General features: G+C 36.1%; 2 protein-coding genes across 8 annotated transcripts in view; one reads left to right on the top strand and one right to left on the bottom strand.

Annotated features, from left to right (window-relative positions):
• LOC111429185 (Down syndrome cell adhesion molecule 4) overlaps positions 1–15,964 on the top strand; it is a 117,081-nt gene that overhangs the window by 71,813 nt on the left and 29,304 nt on the right. For all 7 annotated transcript variants that reach the window (XM_023065034.2, XM_023065033.2, XM_023065035.2 and 4 more), the window contains exon 3: positions 3,467–3,623. In XM_023065034.2, coding sequence (XP_022920802.2) covers positions 3,467–3,623 — 157 coding nt within the window. The remainder of the gene's footprint in view (positions 1–3,466; positions 3,624–15,964) is intronic.
• Positions 4,573–9,483, bottom strand: LOC111429187 (calphotin-like). Its single transcript, XM_023065038.2, has 5 exons — positions 9,426–9,483; positions 8,717–9,367; positions 7,123–7,596; positions 5,306–5,368; positions 4,573–5,239 (listed from the first exon to the last, which is right to left on the bottom strand). Exons 1-5 carry the CDS (start codon positions 9,432–9,434, stop codon positions 4,709–4,711), a joined length of 1,728 nt encoding a protein of 575 aa, XP_022920806.2. The 5' UTR covers positions 9,435–9,483; the 3' UTR covers positions 4,573–4,708.

Here is a 15,964-nt window from a genome sequence, read left to right as displayed (position 1 = left end):
GTCATTTTGTTCCCAAAGCGTTTCAAAGTAATTACCAATTAACTAAATGAACGTGAATTGCATTTGATTAGGCGTTTACTGTTGAGGTGTTTAAACACGCGACCCGTCAAATTAACGAAGGTAAAATACAAACACGACTCTGCTCGTAACACGTAACACGACATTGCTGAAGCCACAGTTTATCATACCGAAGGAAGTAATCAACTGCCTAAGGGGAACGTGTTGGGATGCTGTACTGTAAGTTCTTGTCGAGATTTAAATCTAGATTAACTTCCTCGGCGAGCGTGGTTGTTTAAGAGAATATCCTTTGTGCGCAACGTCGATGACGGTAAACGGAGATTGTTTGCCCCTCGGTTTTGCATCGCCCGACTCACTATACGCGTTAACGAGAAATTCAACGTGTAAACGATGATAACAAAAAAAAAGTAGAATCATCATTAAATTAAAACGTATCGCGTTTCTGTAAATAGGTACCTAGTTTTGAAAACGCACCACGCTCAATGAAGTCCACGCGACCCCGGTCAAAGGTAACGCTACACTACTAATTGTAAACACATAAGGGAAGGAATAAAAAAACGCTTTTCATTTGCCGTAACCCCCTCAAACTCGGAGAAAAAATGAGAGAAAAAACGGTCGCGAAAGGAAAGCATTTCATTAGGGCGTCTCAGTAATGACCGTGCTCATTATGAGAAGTACACGACACGGAAAACTGCGGCGGTTGGAGTGGAAAGCGCGCTGTTTTCCTGAAAACTCCGCTCGAGGGGGTGTTACAACATTTTCGTTCAATTTACCAAGTTAAATTTGCAAAGTTTTAATAAAAAATATTTTAGTGAGATGTTATCTTATCAATTATTGTAAATGACGACTATGACTTTTTTGATTACATGATTTTTTTATATTTATGGCAAATATAGTATAGTTGTATACAGGGTGTCCCGTTAAGCGTACGGAGCGGCTGTATCTCTAGAACGGTAAGGCCAAGAGGTTTGGGAAAAAATGCCTTATAAGCAAAGTGACCAAGAGAAATAGCTGGAAATTATTTTGAAGTTCGTAATTCGACCGCTAGGGGGCGTAACTGCCATTGAGAAACATAAAGTTCCCGCTATCTCAGAAACTTAAACGATGAGCTATAACTTTGACAACATCATTTAATAGCTTGGATAATACCGCATCGCTTTTGTTTTGCGATATTTCTCATATCTGTCATAATAAGGGAGGGGGAGGCCAATACGTTTTCATATGTTTACATTTTAATATCTCCTAGACCATTCAACCGATTTGAATGTTTTCGGTGTTGTTTGAAAGAGCATTTTATGCTCTTTTTAAAGATATTTTCAGTAAGACCGTCTGCTTTAAAACAAATGAGCTAGAGGACGTTATCTGCAGCGATTACATATTTTTGTGATTTTTGAAGAAAAGTTAAATGGAACGATACTATTTACTTCACAGACCCTTAGTCACCTTAAAATTTGCTAAATTTTAGTGAAAACCGCATCTCGATATCGCCACCCGTTCTCGAGTTATAGAAGAAAATGTTAAAAACTCGAGTGCCATCAATCGGATTCAGTTACCTCATCGAGAAAAGCAAATCACATTACCATGGTAACTGTAAACATGTCATTTACTAACGCAGAAGCGTATGATAGAGCGTATGATGATTTATTTTCAATGTTTCGAATACGATGCAACTGCATGGCAAAAATGTGCAATGCAATTACGACAAAGAAAGACATTTTTCTCTAGAAGTGTTTTTAAGATTGACTTAGCGATTACGGAAAACTGGCAACGTGTAGCCCATTCAGACATCTCTATGAATTCTTAAATCATATTGGTGCGCAATGTGATCCCACATAATCTGGGAACTCCGAAAACAATTGTCCACAAGAGTTCTCAAGAGAATAATATCTCCACCATGTTGTTTTACATCAGGCCTTAACAGATACCGATTATGATAACAGACTGAACTATTACCATTGACTTTTAAATATGATTTGGGCAAATCCAAACCTTTTATCACAAATGCTATGGATGCATGAAGCATCTGTCCACAAGCTTATGTAAACTTGCATAATATGCATTCTTGATTCGAGAAAAACCCACATTGCTTTCACCCCTTTATCTATTGGGTAGACTAAACGACCTGACTTTTCAAGAAAAACCAATAACCAGGGAAAATATGACAAAACACTAACTACCAGTAGAAACGTATCTAGGTCCGAGACTTAAGCAGCGCTTTTTTTTTCGTCGAAACTAGATTAAATAAATGCATCGAGGTTTATGAAAGGCATTTAGCACATTAGTGAGTTATTTTTGCCAAAAATTTAAGTTATTCTAAGTGTTTTGGTTTATTTTGTTTTATTGTCATTGTTGATGTTTCATTGATCCGTTGGCTTTTCAACACGCCTCAAAAGTAGTTTTGAAGCAGTTCTAAGCTTGGATAAAGTGTTCTAGAAGGTTCTAGATAATAAAATTATTGTTCTCTCTTATTTGTTTCTTAAGGTAACTTGATCCGATTAAGATATACGAATTTTTAACATTTTCTTTTATAATTCGAGAATGAATGGAGATATCGAGATGCGGTTTTCACTAATATTTAGCAAATTTTATGGTGATTAACGGTCTGTGGAGTAAATAGTACCGTTCCATTTAACTTTTTTTCAAAAATCACAAAAATATGTAACCGCTGCAGATAACGCCCTCTAGCTTATTAGTTTTAAACCAAGCGGTCTTTCTGAAAATATCTTTTAAAAGAGCATGAAATACTCTTTCAAACAAGACCAAAAATATTCAAATCGGTTGAATGGTCCAGGAGATAATTAAGTTTATTGCTACCAAATCAGCAATACATTCCACAAACAATTAAATTTTTAGCAATACTACAATTACATATATCACATTACAATACAATACATTTTATTTCCTATCCTACCCCTCCCCATCTCCTCCCCGCATCTCCCTACGCTGCCTTGTCGCCACCACCTCCCTCATCCATTCTCTTCCCTCTGCCCCCTCCCCCAGCACCTGCTTCCAGCCGATCACCTCCTCTCTTATCTCGTCACACTCCCTCAGTAGGTACAGGAGATATTAAAATGTAAACATTTGAAAACGCATTGGCCTCCCCCTCCCTTATTATGACAGATATGAAAAATATTGCAAAACAAAAGCGATGCGGTATTATCCAAGCTACTAAATGATGTTGTCAAAGTTATAGCTCATCGTCTAACTTTCTGAGATAGCGGGAATTTTATGTTTCTCTTTGGCAGTTACGCCCCCTAGCGGTCGAATTACGAACTTCAAAATAATTTCCAGCTATTTCTCTTGCCCACTTTGCTTATAACGATTTTTTTCCCAAACCTCTAGGCCTTACCGTTATTGAGATACAGCCGCTCCGTACGCTTAACGGGACACCCTGTACTTATAATAAAATAGGAGAATATAAAATCTAAAATAAAGTTGTTACTTTCAGATTCCGGAATTGCGGCAAATCTTTCCCAACGGCTCTCTATATTTTCCTCCTTTCCCAAGTGATAGATACCGACACGACGTCCACTCGGCTTTATACAAGTGTAAGCTGCAGAGTGCTTTAGGGACAGTCCTTAGCCGAGACGTCCACGTAAAAGCGGGTAAGTGCTTGATTTCAAACGCTTTCCACGAACACAAATGCATACCTCATACCTGCTGATGAAAATTTTTACTCTATTTTATAATACAAAATTCTCCGTTTAATAAACTTATTGTTGCTATCTGTACCTATACACTCCATAGATAAAATGGAAATATGTAATATGAGAAATCAACCCTTTCGAATAAACAACCCAACAATGCCAACGTTCTTATCTATTATTTCTACCCTTTTCTTTTTAAATTTTTTAACATTAAATGTATTTCCCCCTTTAATGGATAGTATAATTCTAAAACGGGACGGTTATTATCGAATTATTGCTCTCTAAATAACCGTATTTGTTAGTGGAATTTGTAGGTGTTAATAACCATTGAAATGTATCATACAAAATCGGGCTACAGGTGGTTAAAAATTTGTTTATTAAAGTGGCCGCCGAGAATACAGCGACGAGTCTATTATTTAACACAAAACAAAATTTAATTTTACTCGTTTCGCCATCATTCTCAACGATATTCATTCGATTCGATTAATTAATTTCCCTACGACATTTTTTTGCCTTCTCATTTTCCGTAGCAGTTCACGAAAAATATTGAAAAAACTTTTTAATGTCTTAATCAAAAATGTACATCGATTTGCATGTTACACGTCCCGGTTTGCAATTCAAATGTACGTGTTTACCTGTATTCGGACCTTTTATTACCCGAATTATTCCGCCGGCACTGGCGCGTTTATCCAAAACTCGATTCGAATTTACTGAAAACACCCTCGTTCGATGCTCGAAATGGCAAAAATCGCCAATATGCGTATGTGTAAATTTAATTTTGAAATCCAATTTGCATTAAATACTCTTTATTAGGTATGCACATATTTTCATGGTTTGTATTGGTTTTACTCCTAGTGTACCATTTAATAGTAAATAAGAAATGAAGGGTATAAATTGAAAACGTTAATTTGCATTAAATATTCTTTATTATGTACATATTTCATAGTTTGTGTTGTTTTACAAATTTATTTACGTTCAAATTACAACAAACTTTTCTGATATGGTTGATTACTTAGCAGCTATTGATCTGCTAAAAAATTTATTTACCAAGCTGGAGCGGCAGCGTAGGTTTTAGCTACAACTGGACCAGCTGAGTAAGTCAAAGCTGGGGCAGCATAACTTTTGGCGTAGATTGGGGATGGAGCGGAATAAGCAACTGCTGGAGCCGCAGAGTAAGTTACAGCTGGAGCAGCATAAGTTTTAGCTAAAACTGGAGCAGCAGAGTAGCTTACAGCTGGGGCGCTGTAGGCGACTGGGGCGTGGGCAATTGGTGCATTGTAAGCAACTGGAGCATGGGCGATTGGGGCAGCGTAAGCAACTGGAGATGGATGAGTTGAGTACGTCCTGGTGCTGGCGTAAGATACGGCTGGGGCGACGGACTTGGTAACAACTGGTGCAGAGTATGCTACGGGAGCAGCAGCAGCGTAGGCAACTGGAGCTGGGGCGGCATAAGTTGCTACTTTAGCTACAGCGGGAGCGGCGTAGCTTGAATAGGCAAAAGGAGAAGAATAAACTGCTGGTTCCAATAATCCTCCAGCTTGGACGGCAGCCAAAGCGGCGCAGAAGACAACGTACTAGAAAGATAAAACACAATAAGTCACCGTAATTAGCTTTTTAACCCACTAATAAAACACGCTTACTTTGAAAACCATTGTGGTTGATTTGACTGTTTGTATTCGTGATCGGAGAGCGAATGTGATTTTCTATAAGAAAGGCTGCGCTTTTATACAATTTTCGATGGTACATGATCGCTGGACGCTCGACCAGTTCTTTTTTTTTACAAACGGATATGGTTCGATCTGGTTTTCTATCTTAAAGTTAGCATCGACCTGTTGCTCAATACCCGGCCTTCTACTGGCATTTTGATTGTCACTTACATCATACAGCGGATGTGAGTTTAACAATTTATTACATCGCTCGATATAATAATATTAACCTACATAATATTTGTGCTCCTTGGCGTGTCCCCCGTTGTAATTTAACCGCACCATTCAATTCGAGAAGTTCTCGTCGGACGGGTTACAAGTGTTCACTTTCTTTTCTGAGTCAAGGTGAAGTTTCGGATTATGTGTAGACGACGGACGTAAATTAGTGTGAATTATATGGGCGGTTTATGTCCTTACTGGGACATTGCAATTAATTTTTTTTTGGGCTATTCTTTATGTTGGGTCCGGTTCGTTTAATCCTTCAAAACTTTAACTTTCAAATAATTTATTTAAATTTAATCGATGCTATAATATTGTACAAGTAATACATAAATTTGGACTAAGTGATTTATTTTTTCGTACAATTAATTTATTTTACGAATTATTTATTCGATATATCTGATTTATACATGGTTTAAGTGAGAAATTTTATTGGTTGTGTTTAAATCATTGAATCGACTCAATTCTCTTTTAATACCTCCTAGTGATTAAAAAGCGAGATAAGATCGGCAACTTTTGAGGAAGGTTATTGCCATGGTTTTGATTGTCGAAAGTATTTCCTCATTTCATAAGAAGCAAACGGAATGTAAATCCATATTATTTTTAGGTCTTAGAAAGGAGCGCTGAATTAGAATCTTTTTGCAAAGGAAAATGTATCTTTAATCCTCCTTAGCATGCTTTCCACAAGTTCTTGTATGATGGCTACTAGTATTTTCTTTCATTCGGCTTGGAGACGACACATAAGTTGTTTCGGCGATTTAGCACCTCATAAATTGGCGATCCAATTCATTCCAGAAGTTCCCAACGGGGTTCAGGTCTGGGTTGTAGGCAGGCTATTCAATTAGAGTTATCCCATCCCCCTGTACCAAAGGTAGTCCCGAAACTAACATGGGTCCACTCCATAAAATTGTCATAACGTAGGAAGCACATCATTATCTAAAATTATGTAGCATTCGGGCAGAAGGCTTTGTTTAAGCTGCCGCTAGACTCTGATCCTGCGATCCAAACAAATTTACGGTCGGGTACAGATACAAACTAGCTCAAAACTTAGTAGGATGCATTTCTGAGACCCTTCAAATATGGTCCCTGCAATCAAATGCATGCACTGCAAATGGTGAAATGGTAAATATTAGATCGATTTCTAAAATTTCTCAAGATTCGAGTATTTGGCCCAAATCAATTCCGTAGAACTCAAATATATACTTGAAAGTCATCATTAAAGTATTGTATCTAACTAATTAATAGCAGTTACTAATTATAAACTAAGTTTTAGGACAGACTTAAATATCTGATTAAAGACATTTCTCAACTTTGCATAATCTTATACATAATCAAGTTCCCTTAAAAACGCTTGTGATTGACTAATTTTAGAAATCGAGGCAATATCTGTTGAAAAATCGTAATGTAATTGAAGAGATGTTAAATTATTGGTTCATTAAAATATTTATTCACAAAATTAAACATTCATTAATTCATACAGTATTTATTATGTACAACAAAATACAATTAAACATTTTATAATCAAAATTTTACCAATTAGGAGCTGCGTATCCAATAGCTGGAGCAGCAGCATATGTTTTAGTTACAACGGGAGCTGCAGAATATGCAACAGTTGGAGCATGGGCAATTGGAGCATTGTAGGCATACGATGCTACAGGAGAAATTGGAGCGTGTGCTATTGGAGCGCTGTAAGCAATTGGGGTATGAGCAATCGGTGCGCTATAAGCAACAGCTGGTACTGGAGCATGAGCTATCGGTGCATTATAAGTAACGGGTGCTACTGGAGCATGGGCGATTGGTGCACTATAAGCAACGGGAGCGGCGTAAGATTTTGCATAAACCGGAGATCCGTGGGTGGTGTAAGTACTGGTGGTGGTGTAAGAAGTTGCTGGTGCGATGGCTTTAGTAACAACAGGTGCTGAATATGCCAAAGGAGAAGAATAAACGGCTGGTTGCAGCAAATTTCCTGCTTGGACTGCAGCCAAAGCAGCGAAGAAAACGACGAACTAAAAAATCATAATTATAATAAATAATTTAAACAAATTATTAATAACTTACTTTGAAGACCATGTTGAACGATTAAAAGTTTTAGATTGAGTGTGATTTCGACGAGTAAACGTTCAGCTTTTATACAAATTTTTACCCCAACTTATGTGACTTGCATAACTTGTTTTAAAAATCGGACAAGTTCATAATGTCTATGTTACCTCAATTTGGTGGCATTTATACACCTGATGCCTTGTTTACGCGCCCATTCACTTAGACTACAACCGTTGTTCGAACATTAATTAATTTTGATAAATGTCACATTGTATAACAACGGCTTCACGGCATGGACATCCAGAGTTGGTTGACCCAAATCGATCCAGTTTCTCTTATACCCGCGAGATTTAGTGGATTGTTCTGAAAAGGCGTGAAAGTAATCTAACAATATCCGATAGATATTTCTTGTTTTTTTGACAAAATTTATATCCCAACTCGATATTGATTGTTTATTACTATCTTATTCATATCTTTTCCCCATTCACTTTAACCTTTAATTCACATATATAACGTTCTAATATTATTATATAATCTCGCAATCAGTTAACGTAAATTTTATAATTTAATAATAAGCAATTTAATTGGGAATTTGCTAAATCCACCTGTAATTTGCAACAACATAAAGAGAATAGATAAGCTGTTTACCAAGCCGGATCGATTACTACTGATTCCTCGTTAAACTAATTAAAGGAGCGATATGATAGATGCACATACATCTCTCGTGTGGGACGCTATAATCCGAAACTGGGTAAAATTAGCAACAGCAGTGCAGTGCCTCTCAATTTGCATGCAAACAACGTTACGAATTGCATTGATAACTAATCAACCGTATTAATTCGATAACAAACAGTTTTCAACACTGTAGCGATAATCTCTGTACAAAATATGATGGATTTGCTATACTGAACTTATTTTCATTAATATTTATCTTTATGGTACTTAATAAAATATTAAGTATTTAAAATAAAATGTTTAAGAATAGGGATATGAGGAAAACAAATACATCAAATATAGTTCAAGTAAATTCTATTATTTATTGTCTTAATAAATAAATAAATACAGTAAATATTGTTTAAGTCTTTACAAATGATAACCACCAGCATAACCGTAGGCTGGGGCAGCTGCGTAAGTCTTAGCTACAACTGGAGATGAATAGGCAAGTGGAGCATGGCCAAGAGGAGCACTATAAGCTACAGGAGCAACTGGTGCATGAGCAAGAGGAGCACTATATGCAACCGGACCGTGGGCAATTGGTGCACTGTAAGCAACTGGAGCATGAGCGATTGGAGCACTGTAAGTTACTGGAGCATGAGGAATGGGTGAGCTGTAGGTTAATGGAGAATGAGAGATGGGTGCGCTATATGCTAATGGGGCGTGAGCGATTGGGGCGCTGTATGCAACGGGAGCAACTGGAGCGTGGGCATAAGGAGTACTGTAAGCACTGTATGCTAACGGGGTAGCATAAGATTTAGCATAAACTGGAGATCCATGAGTGGTGTAAGTTCTTGTAGATGAGTAAGAAACCGCTGGAGCGACCGCTTTCGCAACAACTGGTGCTGAGTAAGCAACTGGAGCGTGAGCTGCATATGTAAGTGGTGCTGGAGCAGCATAAGTAGCTACTTTAGCTACAGCTGGTGTGGCGTAACTTGAGTATGCAAGTTGTGGCGAGTAAACAGCAGGTTCTAATAATCCTCCAGCTTGGACTGCAGCCAATGCGGCAAGGAATACTACAGCCTAAAAAAACGAAAACATCCCTTTATTCAAACTTGTTTAAAAAAAATTAAAAACTTACTTTGAACATATTGATGAGGTTTTTTTTTGTTGTTACTGAATGAAGTGTATCTCAAGAAGTGTGATATCTTCGACGATCTCCCGAGTATTTATACAAAAAAACGCTTGCAGAGGGAGAAATCTGGTGGTCATTCTTGTTTTTCTCTTAGACGTTTTGGATGTGAAGGTATCAATGGCGATTGCATTACATATTAACCGGACGATCAAGTGGCATTTTCAAGTTTTTACCGTGTTTGGACCACACCCATTCGTTTATTATGTGCTTGCATGCGGGGATCGGTTGCCGAAAGCAGATCTGGGTCATTGGCTGGTACTGGTGGCGTAACGAGAAATTACATCGTCACCTCGCCGATCGAAGCGCAAACGACCTTAAACGATAATTCGATTGTCGGCGGTGAATTTGGTGACCCCTTCGGGTTGAGATATACTCGCTTCGAAGCCGGTTCTTTACCATCAGATTTATCGATGATTTCGTAACAACTGGACGTTGAGTGACGAGGCTCGTTTAGAATCGAACGAGATAAGAGAAAACATTACAAGTTTAATCTTTTACATTCGTCATAGCGACCATTCATATAACGTTCGATAAACCATATTAATTCCGATTTTTATTTTGTTTATGAAGTTTTAAAATGTGGAATCAAATTTAAATTGGATAACTATTTTGCAAAGATTTATTTTCTCCTATTCAGGTAGGCGTTGTACCTTCACTTTACAAAAACAATCGTCTTTTTGTCCTTGTTAGTTGCCGATCTCGCCTTTAGCTGAATATCATTATTACGCAACATCGTAATGAGCCCGCGTTGTCTGGAACTGCTGACCGAGTTTTGTAGCTCTCAGACGTCATGTTGTTTCACGATTACACACATAATTAATATTAATGCAAAGAATATGATTTGGCTTCTTTCGATGCTAAGTGTTCAACCAAGTGTTTCGTTTCAAGGGGTGGATTGGTAATTACGTGTAGAGTGCGAAATAGGTTCTGAGGGGGGTGCTTTAGATTCCATATAAATGCAGAGACAACCGCAGACGGAGTATTGGATGCAGTTTCGGCAGTGGAGATGTGGTTAATTTGCCGTGAAAGGAAACTACTACCTAAAGACCACTGTTCTAGCCCCGATCGAAGTACACCGCACACCGTCTGCGCAACGAATTCTCCTCAACTGTCAACTCACCCCCTTCGACCCCTCCACTAAATTCAACTTAGGAAATTACGAACCGTCGGCGTCCTCTAATTGAATACGAAAAACTCAACTACGATTCAGTAATTGTAATTCGATTATGTAGTCAAAGTAGTTGGAATCGGTTAAATTCCAGGATTTTCCTCGATTTTATTTTCGACGATGTCGAATCTGGATTCCTAGAATATTAAATTTTAAAAACTCAAAATAACTTTTTTAATAATTTCGTCGAACAATCACTGATTGCCGATGCGTTTGCGAGTTCAATTACAAAACACTTGTTTGATTTAATTACGATTCCAATTATTGCAGAAATTTATATTTACAAACGAACAAACGGTGAACGACAAATATAGCAAAATTGATCGCAAATACAAAAGCTTGTTCACGGAAAACGCGGACGTTTAAAAAAAAATCACCGGGCACTTCAATTTATTTTCCGGGAAACGTAGTTCGACATGGTTTCACTTTGTAAATCGTTTCACGAAGATTGAATTTTTCTATCTAACTATTGTAATGAAACCTGTTTTTGTTATTTTACTATTTTAACTAGTTCCCGTTAAAGTTTACAGTGAAAAATAGTTTTCTCAACAAACTTTAAAAAAGCTTTTACAGAAATACCAGGTGTTTCATTTAAAATGACCTATGCTTATATCTCAAAAACAAAAACTCGAATCGAAAAAAGTTTCAAGTAAACATTTTTTAATTTTTTTTTCCTTTCTGACGTCATTTCTATTTTTTCAAATGGCACATATACTTGTTTCTTTCAAAGTCTTAAACAACTTGACAAACTGATTAATTTTTGCTTAAACATTTTTTTTCTTAAACTCTCCGTTGTGAAGATATCAACAAAAATAAAATAACATGTTTCAAAATGTAATTAAAAAAAATTAATTAATAAAAAAACGATTTAATTAATCGTAAAATAATATTAAAATTCTTCTTAACTTTTGAAATCGTCTTAGAAAATTGATTCAAATTTTTTTTAATGTTTATAAATCGAGTAAATCCTGTTCTAAACCTTGTTTGGATGTGCGCTAACTTGCAGGTGGGATAAAAATTTCAAGCGAAAAAATCATGGCAAAAATGGAGCAGTTCTCTACTTTACAGAAAATTCAGATGGTGTTAGCTTACGGTGAAAGTCGTGAAAATTTCGCTGAGGCCCATCGCATTTATGTTCGAAAATTTCCTGGAGAAAGAGCCTTGTCCTAAAACTTTATATCGAATAGTTACAAAATTTCTGGAATGTGGAAACGTGGAGGAAAAAAAAACGAACACGTGCAAGATCGGTTACGAATAAACAGAATCAAATAGCTGTTTTAGCAGCTGTAGATGTTAATCCTCATGTAAGTTGCCGTCAATTGTCAAAAGATTCAGGCATTTCGTAAACGAGTGTACAGGGTGGTTCAAATTCGATGTCCGAATAGGCTAACTCGAAAACTATAAGAGTTAGAAGAAAAGTAGCTGACATGTCATGATCTCGTTTTTTAAGAAACTACTAATGCCGAAAACCTCATAGCGCTATCGTCTTTTGTTTTTCCGCTAGAGGCCAAAATTGAAAATATCGTAAAACCTAAAGTTTCCTGTAAATTACGGTTCTATAACTAAATATTTAAAAAACATATTTTTGATATTTGAAACAAATATATTTGTTGAACTGTTTAATCTATATATGTTTTACACAAAAGTTGGAATAGATTGCATTATTTCACATTGTTTATTACGATTTAATATTATTTTTAAATGACTTAATAAATTATCGATAGATGGCGTTCATATGTTTTTTTTTAATTCAAATAAACAGCAACATTTGTTTGTATTCAAAAATTTTCTGAAGTGTCACTTTAAAAATCCCGTTTTTAAGACCAATTACAAAAATTTTAAAACGTTTAGAATGTTACATATTAAAAAATTATTTGTTTTTAAATACCAGAAGTTATCTTCGTATTTAATTGTTAACTTTTTAGATTTTACCTACCGCCCCGTAACTTACAGGAAACTGTAAATTTAATTTCCTCGACGACACTAGATGGAAATTTTATAAAAAAAGTTTATTTTTAGTTTTATTCTAAAACAACAAGAAATAGACCTGTCGAACCGTATATTTTTGTAATCAGAAAAAAATAACGAATTTAATAAGCGAATAATCAGTGGTTGTTTCCATTTAAAAAAACGAAAATTCTCATGATATCTCAAAATCTAAAACCGAAAAATTTTTTTTGACTATGTCATGAAATTCTCTGTAAAAAAGTGTTCATATAATGTCGTAGTTATAATACTCCACCTATAATAATAACCAAGATAATTGCACTTATTGGTTTTACGATATTTTCAATTTTGGCCTCTAGGGGAAAAACAAAAGACGATAGCGCTATGAGGTTTTCGGCATTAGCAGTTTCTCGAAAAACGAGATCATGACATGTAAGCTACTTTTTTTCTAACTCTTATAGTTTCCGAGTTAGCCTATTCGGACATCGAATTTGAACCACCCTGTACATCGGATTTTGAAACTTAACAAGTTTCACCCGTATCATGTCTCTCTACACCAACAATTACATGGCGATGATTTCGAAAATCGTGTGCAATTTTGTACTTGGGCTATGGAAAAATTAAGATTGAATGAAAATTTTTTCTTCAATGTACTATTTTCCGACGAATTCTCTTTCACCAATCACGGTCAAGTAAATCGTCATAACATGCACTACTGGTCACATCAATAACACAAGTTGACCATCAAAAACTTTGGTCAATTAATGTCTGGTGCGGCATTGTTGGTAATAAAATAATTGGACCTTTTTTTATTGATGGCAATTTGAATGGCAGAAAGTATCGGAATTTTTTGTTAAACGATTTACCGGTTTTGTTGGATTACTCTGGAGCAAAGACTTGCGCTATGGTATCAGCATGATGGATGTCCATCTCATTATGCTCTAGCCGCAAGAGAAGTTTTACACGAAATGTTTCCTGAAAAATGGATAGGACGTAATGGACCGGTGAATTGGCCAGCTAGATCACCCGACTTAAATTTTCCCGATTTCTTTCTTTGGGGTTACCTCAAAGAGAAAGTTTACAACCAGGTTCCAACAACACGAAACGATATGAAAAACCGTATCAGAACAGCTTGCGAATCAATAACTGAAGAAATCCTTGGCAATGTGCAGAGAACGTTTTCAATGAGAATTCAGAAATGTTTAGAAGTGAATGGTCATCATTTTGAGCATTTAATCGATGTATAAAGGTAACTTTATAAATTTTAATCAATGTTCTAAGGTGATTTCAAAGATTAAGAAGAATTTTAGTACTATTTTACGATTAATTAAATCGTTTTTTTATTAATTACATTTTGAAAAATGTTGTTTTCTTTTTCTTTTTGTAGATATCTTCATAACGCAGAATTTAAGTAAAAAAATTTTAAGCAAAAAATACTTAGTTTGTCAAGTTATTCACAACCCTGAAAAAAAATCTGCTCATGTGTACCCTGTGCCCCCCTTTTCACCAAAAAAAGTTTACTTGAAACTTTTTTCGATTCGAGTTTTGAGAATCTACTACCCTATTGGTCTAGCACTACATAACAATTAAAACTAGAACTAACACTAGACCTAGAAAGTTTTGTGTTAGTCGAATGTCTAGTGTTAGTTCTACTTTTACACTAGCACTGTCACTATAACTAACATTAGACCTAGAACTAGAAACATTCGGGTTTAGCGGTTCGTCTCATAAGACAGCAACTAACGCTGCCTACCACTTACCAGCCGTTGTAAAAGAGGTATATTCAAAAAGAACTTCCGATCGTGCTCTTGATAAGGTTCCTGCTGCTTTGCTTAACACCCTTTTATACATATTTCATCTCAAAATCAAATATAGGTTCTTTCCATAAGCAGAAAATATAACATTCTAATTGAAGGGGTCGGGAAAAAAAAGTGCCAAGCATCATTTTGGCCTAACCGAATTTAGCAGTGCTGTCTATGAGTAAATTGAACAAATTACAAGCAGCACTGTTTAGATTTCAATTATTGCCGTTAGATTGCTCTGTATTTGCATTGCATTTTATTACCTCAACTGGTTGTTTGCAAAGTTTTGGGGAAGACAGTGTCAAGCTCCTCATGAGAAATGGAGGGAAAGAGGAAATGTGTTAGAAATCTTAAAGATTATTATGAAAACCTAGAAGACTTGTATGAAGAATTTGATGACAGTGACAGCGATCCCAATTATTTAGCAACAAATCCTCCCTACACCAAAACTGTCATGTGGACCTGCATTTTACTGCAGGAAACTGTGGACCTATAACGTAGGTATCCATAACTGCACTTCTGGACAAGGTTTTATGTTCATGTGGGATGAATCAGTTGGAAAAAAGGGTAGTGATGAAATAGGAAGCTGTATTGTAAAGTACTTATTAGTAGCAAATGTCCACGCAAAGAAGTTGGTAATATTTACCGACAGCTGCGGAGGACAAAATAAAAATTGGAACATAATGTCGCTTTGGTCACACCTTGTAGCTAGTAAACGTTTTGAAACAATAGAACATTACTTCCTGATAACTGGGCATACTTATCTTCCATCAGACCGTGACTTTTTTTCAAAAATAGAAAAGTATCATACCAAGCACTGCCAAAATGTGTACAGTCCTGGACAATGGAGAGAGATAGTAGCAAAGTGTGGAACAAAACACTGAACTTCATTGTAACATGCATGATGAGTGAGGATTTCCTCGATTTGTCTAGGGTGCAAGAGACCTACTTTAACACAAAAAGCAAGTTTTGTACAGATGGTGTTACTCCTCCACGATTTTCCAAAGCTATTTGCTTTAAATTTGACAGCGAAGAACCTTTTCAAATGAAACTCAAACACTTGATGAACGAAGAGTTTTTAGTGTTGAACCTAAAGAAACGTGGAAGGAGTTCTATTCCAGCACTACATTTAAAAAGAAATGCGCCCAACAAAATCAATAAAAACAAATTAGATGATGTCAAATCCTTGATGCAATACATTCCTCCCATCTACCATGGATATTACAATGGCCTACAGTCTTCCGCTGAAGTAGATGACCAAAAGGAAGATGTTGTGGTAATATAGACCTATTTGAAAAGTACCTTTTTGGTTAAGAGTATTTTTTGTCGATGACAGTGTGTGTTTTAATAAAAGTACAAACAATGAAACAAACCTAATGTCTTTTATTTTTGGGGAAAAAATGCCAAGCAACATTATTCAGTGCATATTTTTCTATACAACCATTTTTATCTTATAATAGCGTTTTTTTTACCTACATCTTCACTTTTAACGGTATATAGATACATGATCTTTGTATTAAAAAACTTTGGTTTGTTGTCTGCGCTAAAATGTTATTTATGGATTTAGC

This window comes from Onthophagus taurus, chromosome 7, assembly GCF_036711975.1.
Source record: "Onthophagus taurus isolate NC chromosome 7, IU_Otau_3.0, whole genome shotgun sequence".
Taxonomy (NCBI): Eukaryota; Metazoa; Arthropoda; class Insecta; order Coleoptera; family Scarabaeidae; genus Onthophagus; species Onthophagus taurus.
The sequence above is the reverse complement of the archived record's forward strand: the minus strand, read 5'-3'. Positions and strand labels throughout refer to the sequence as shown.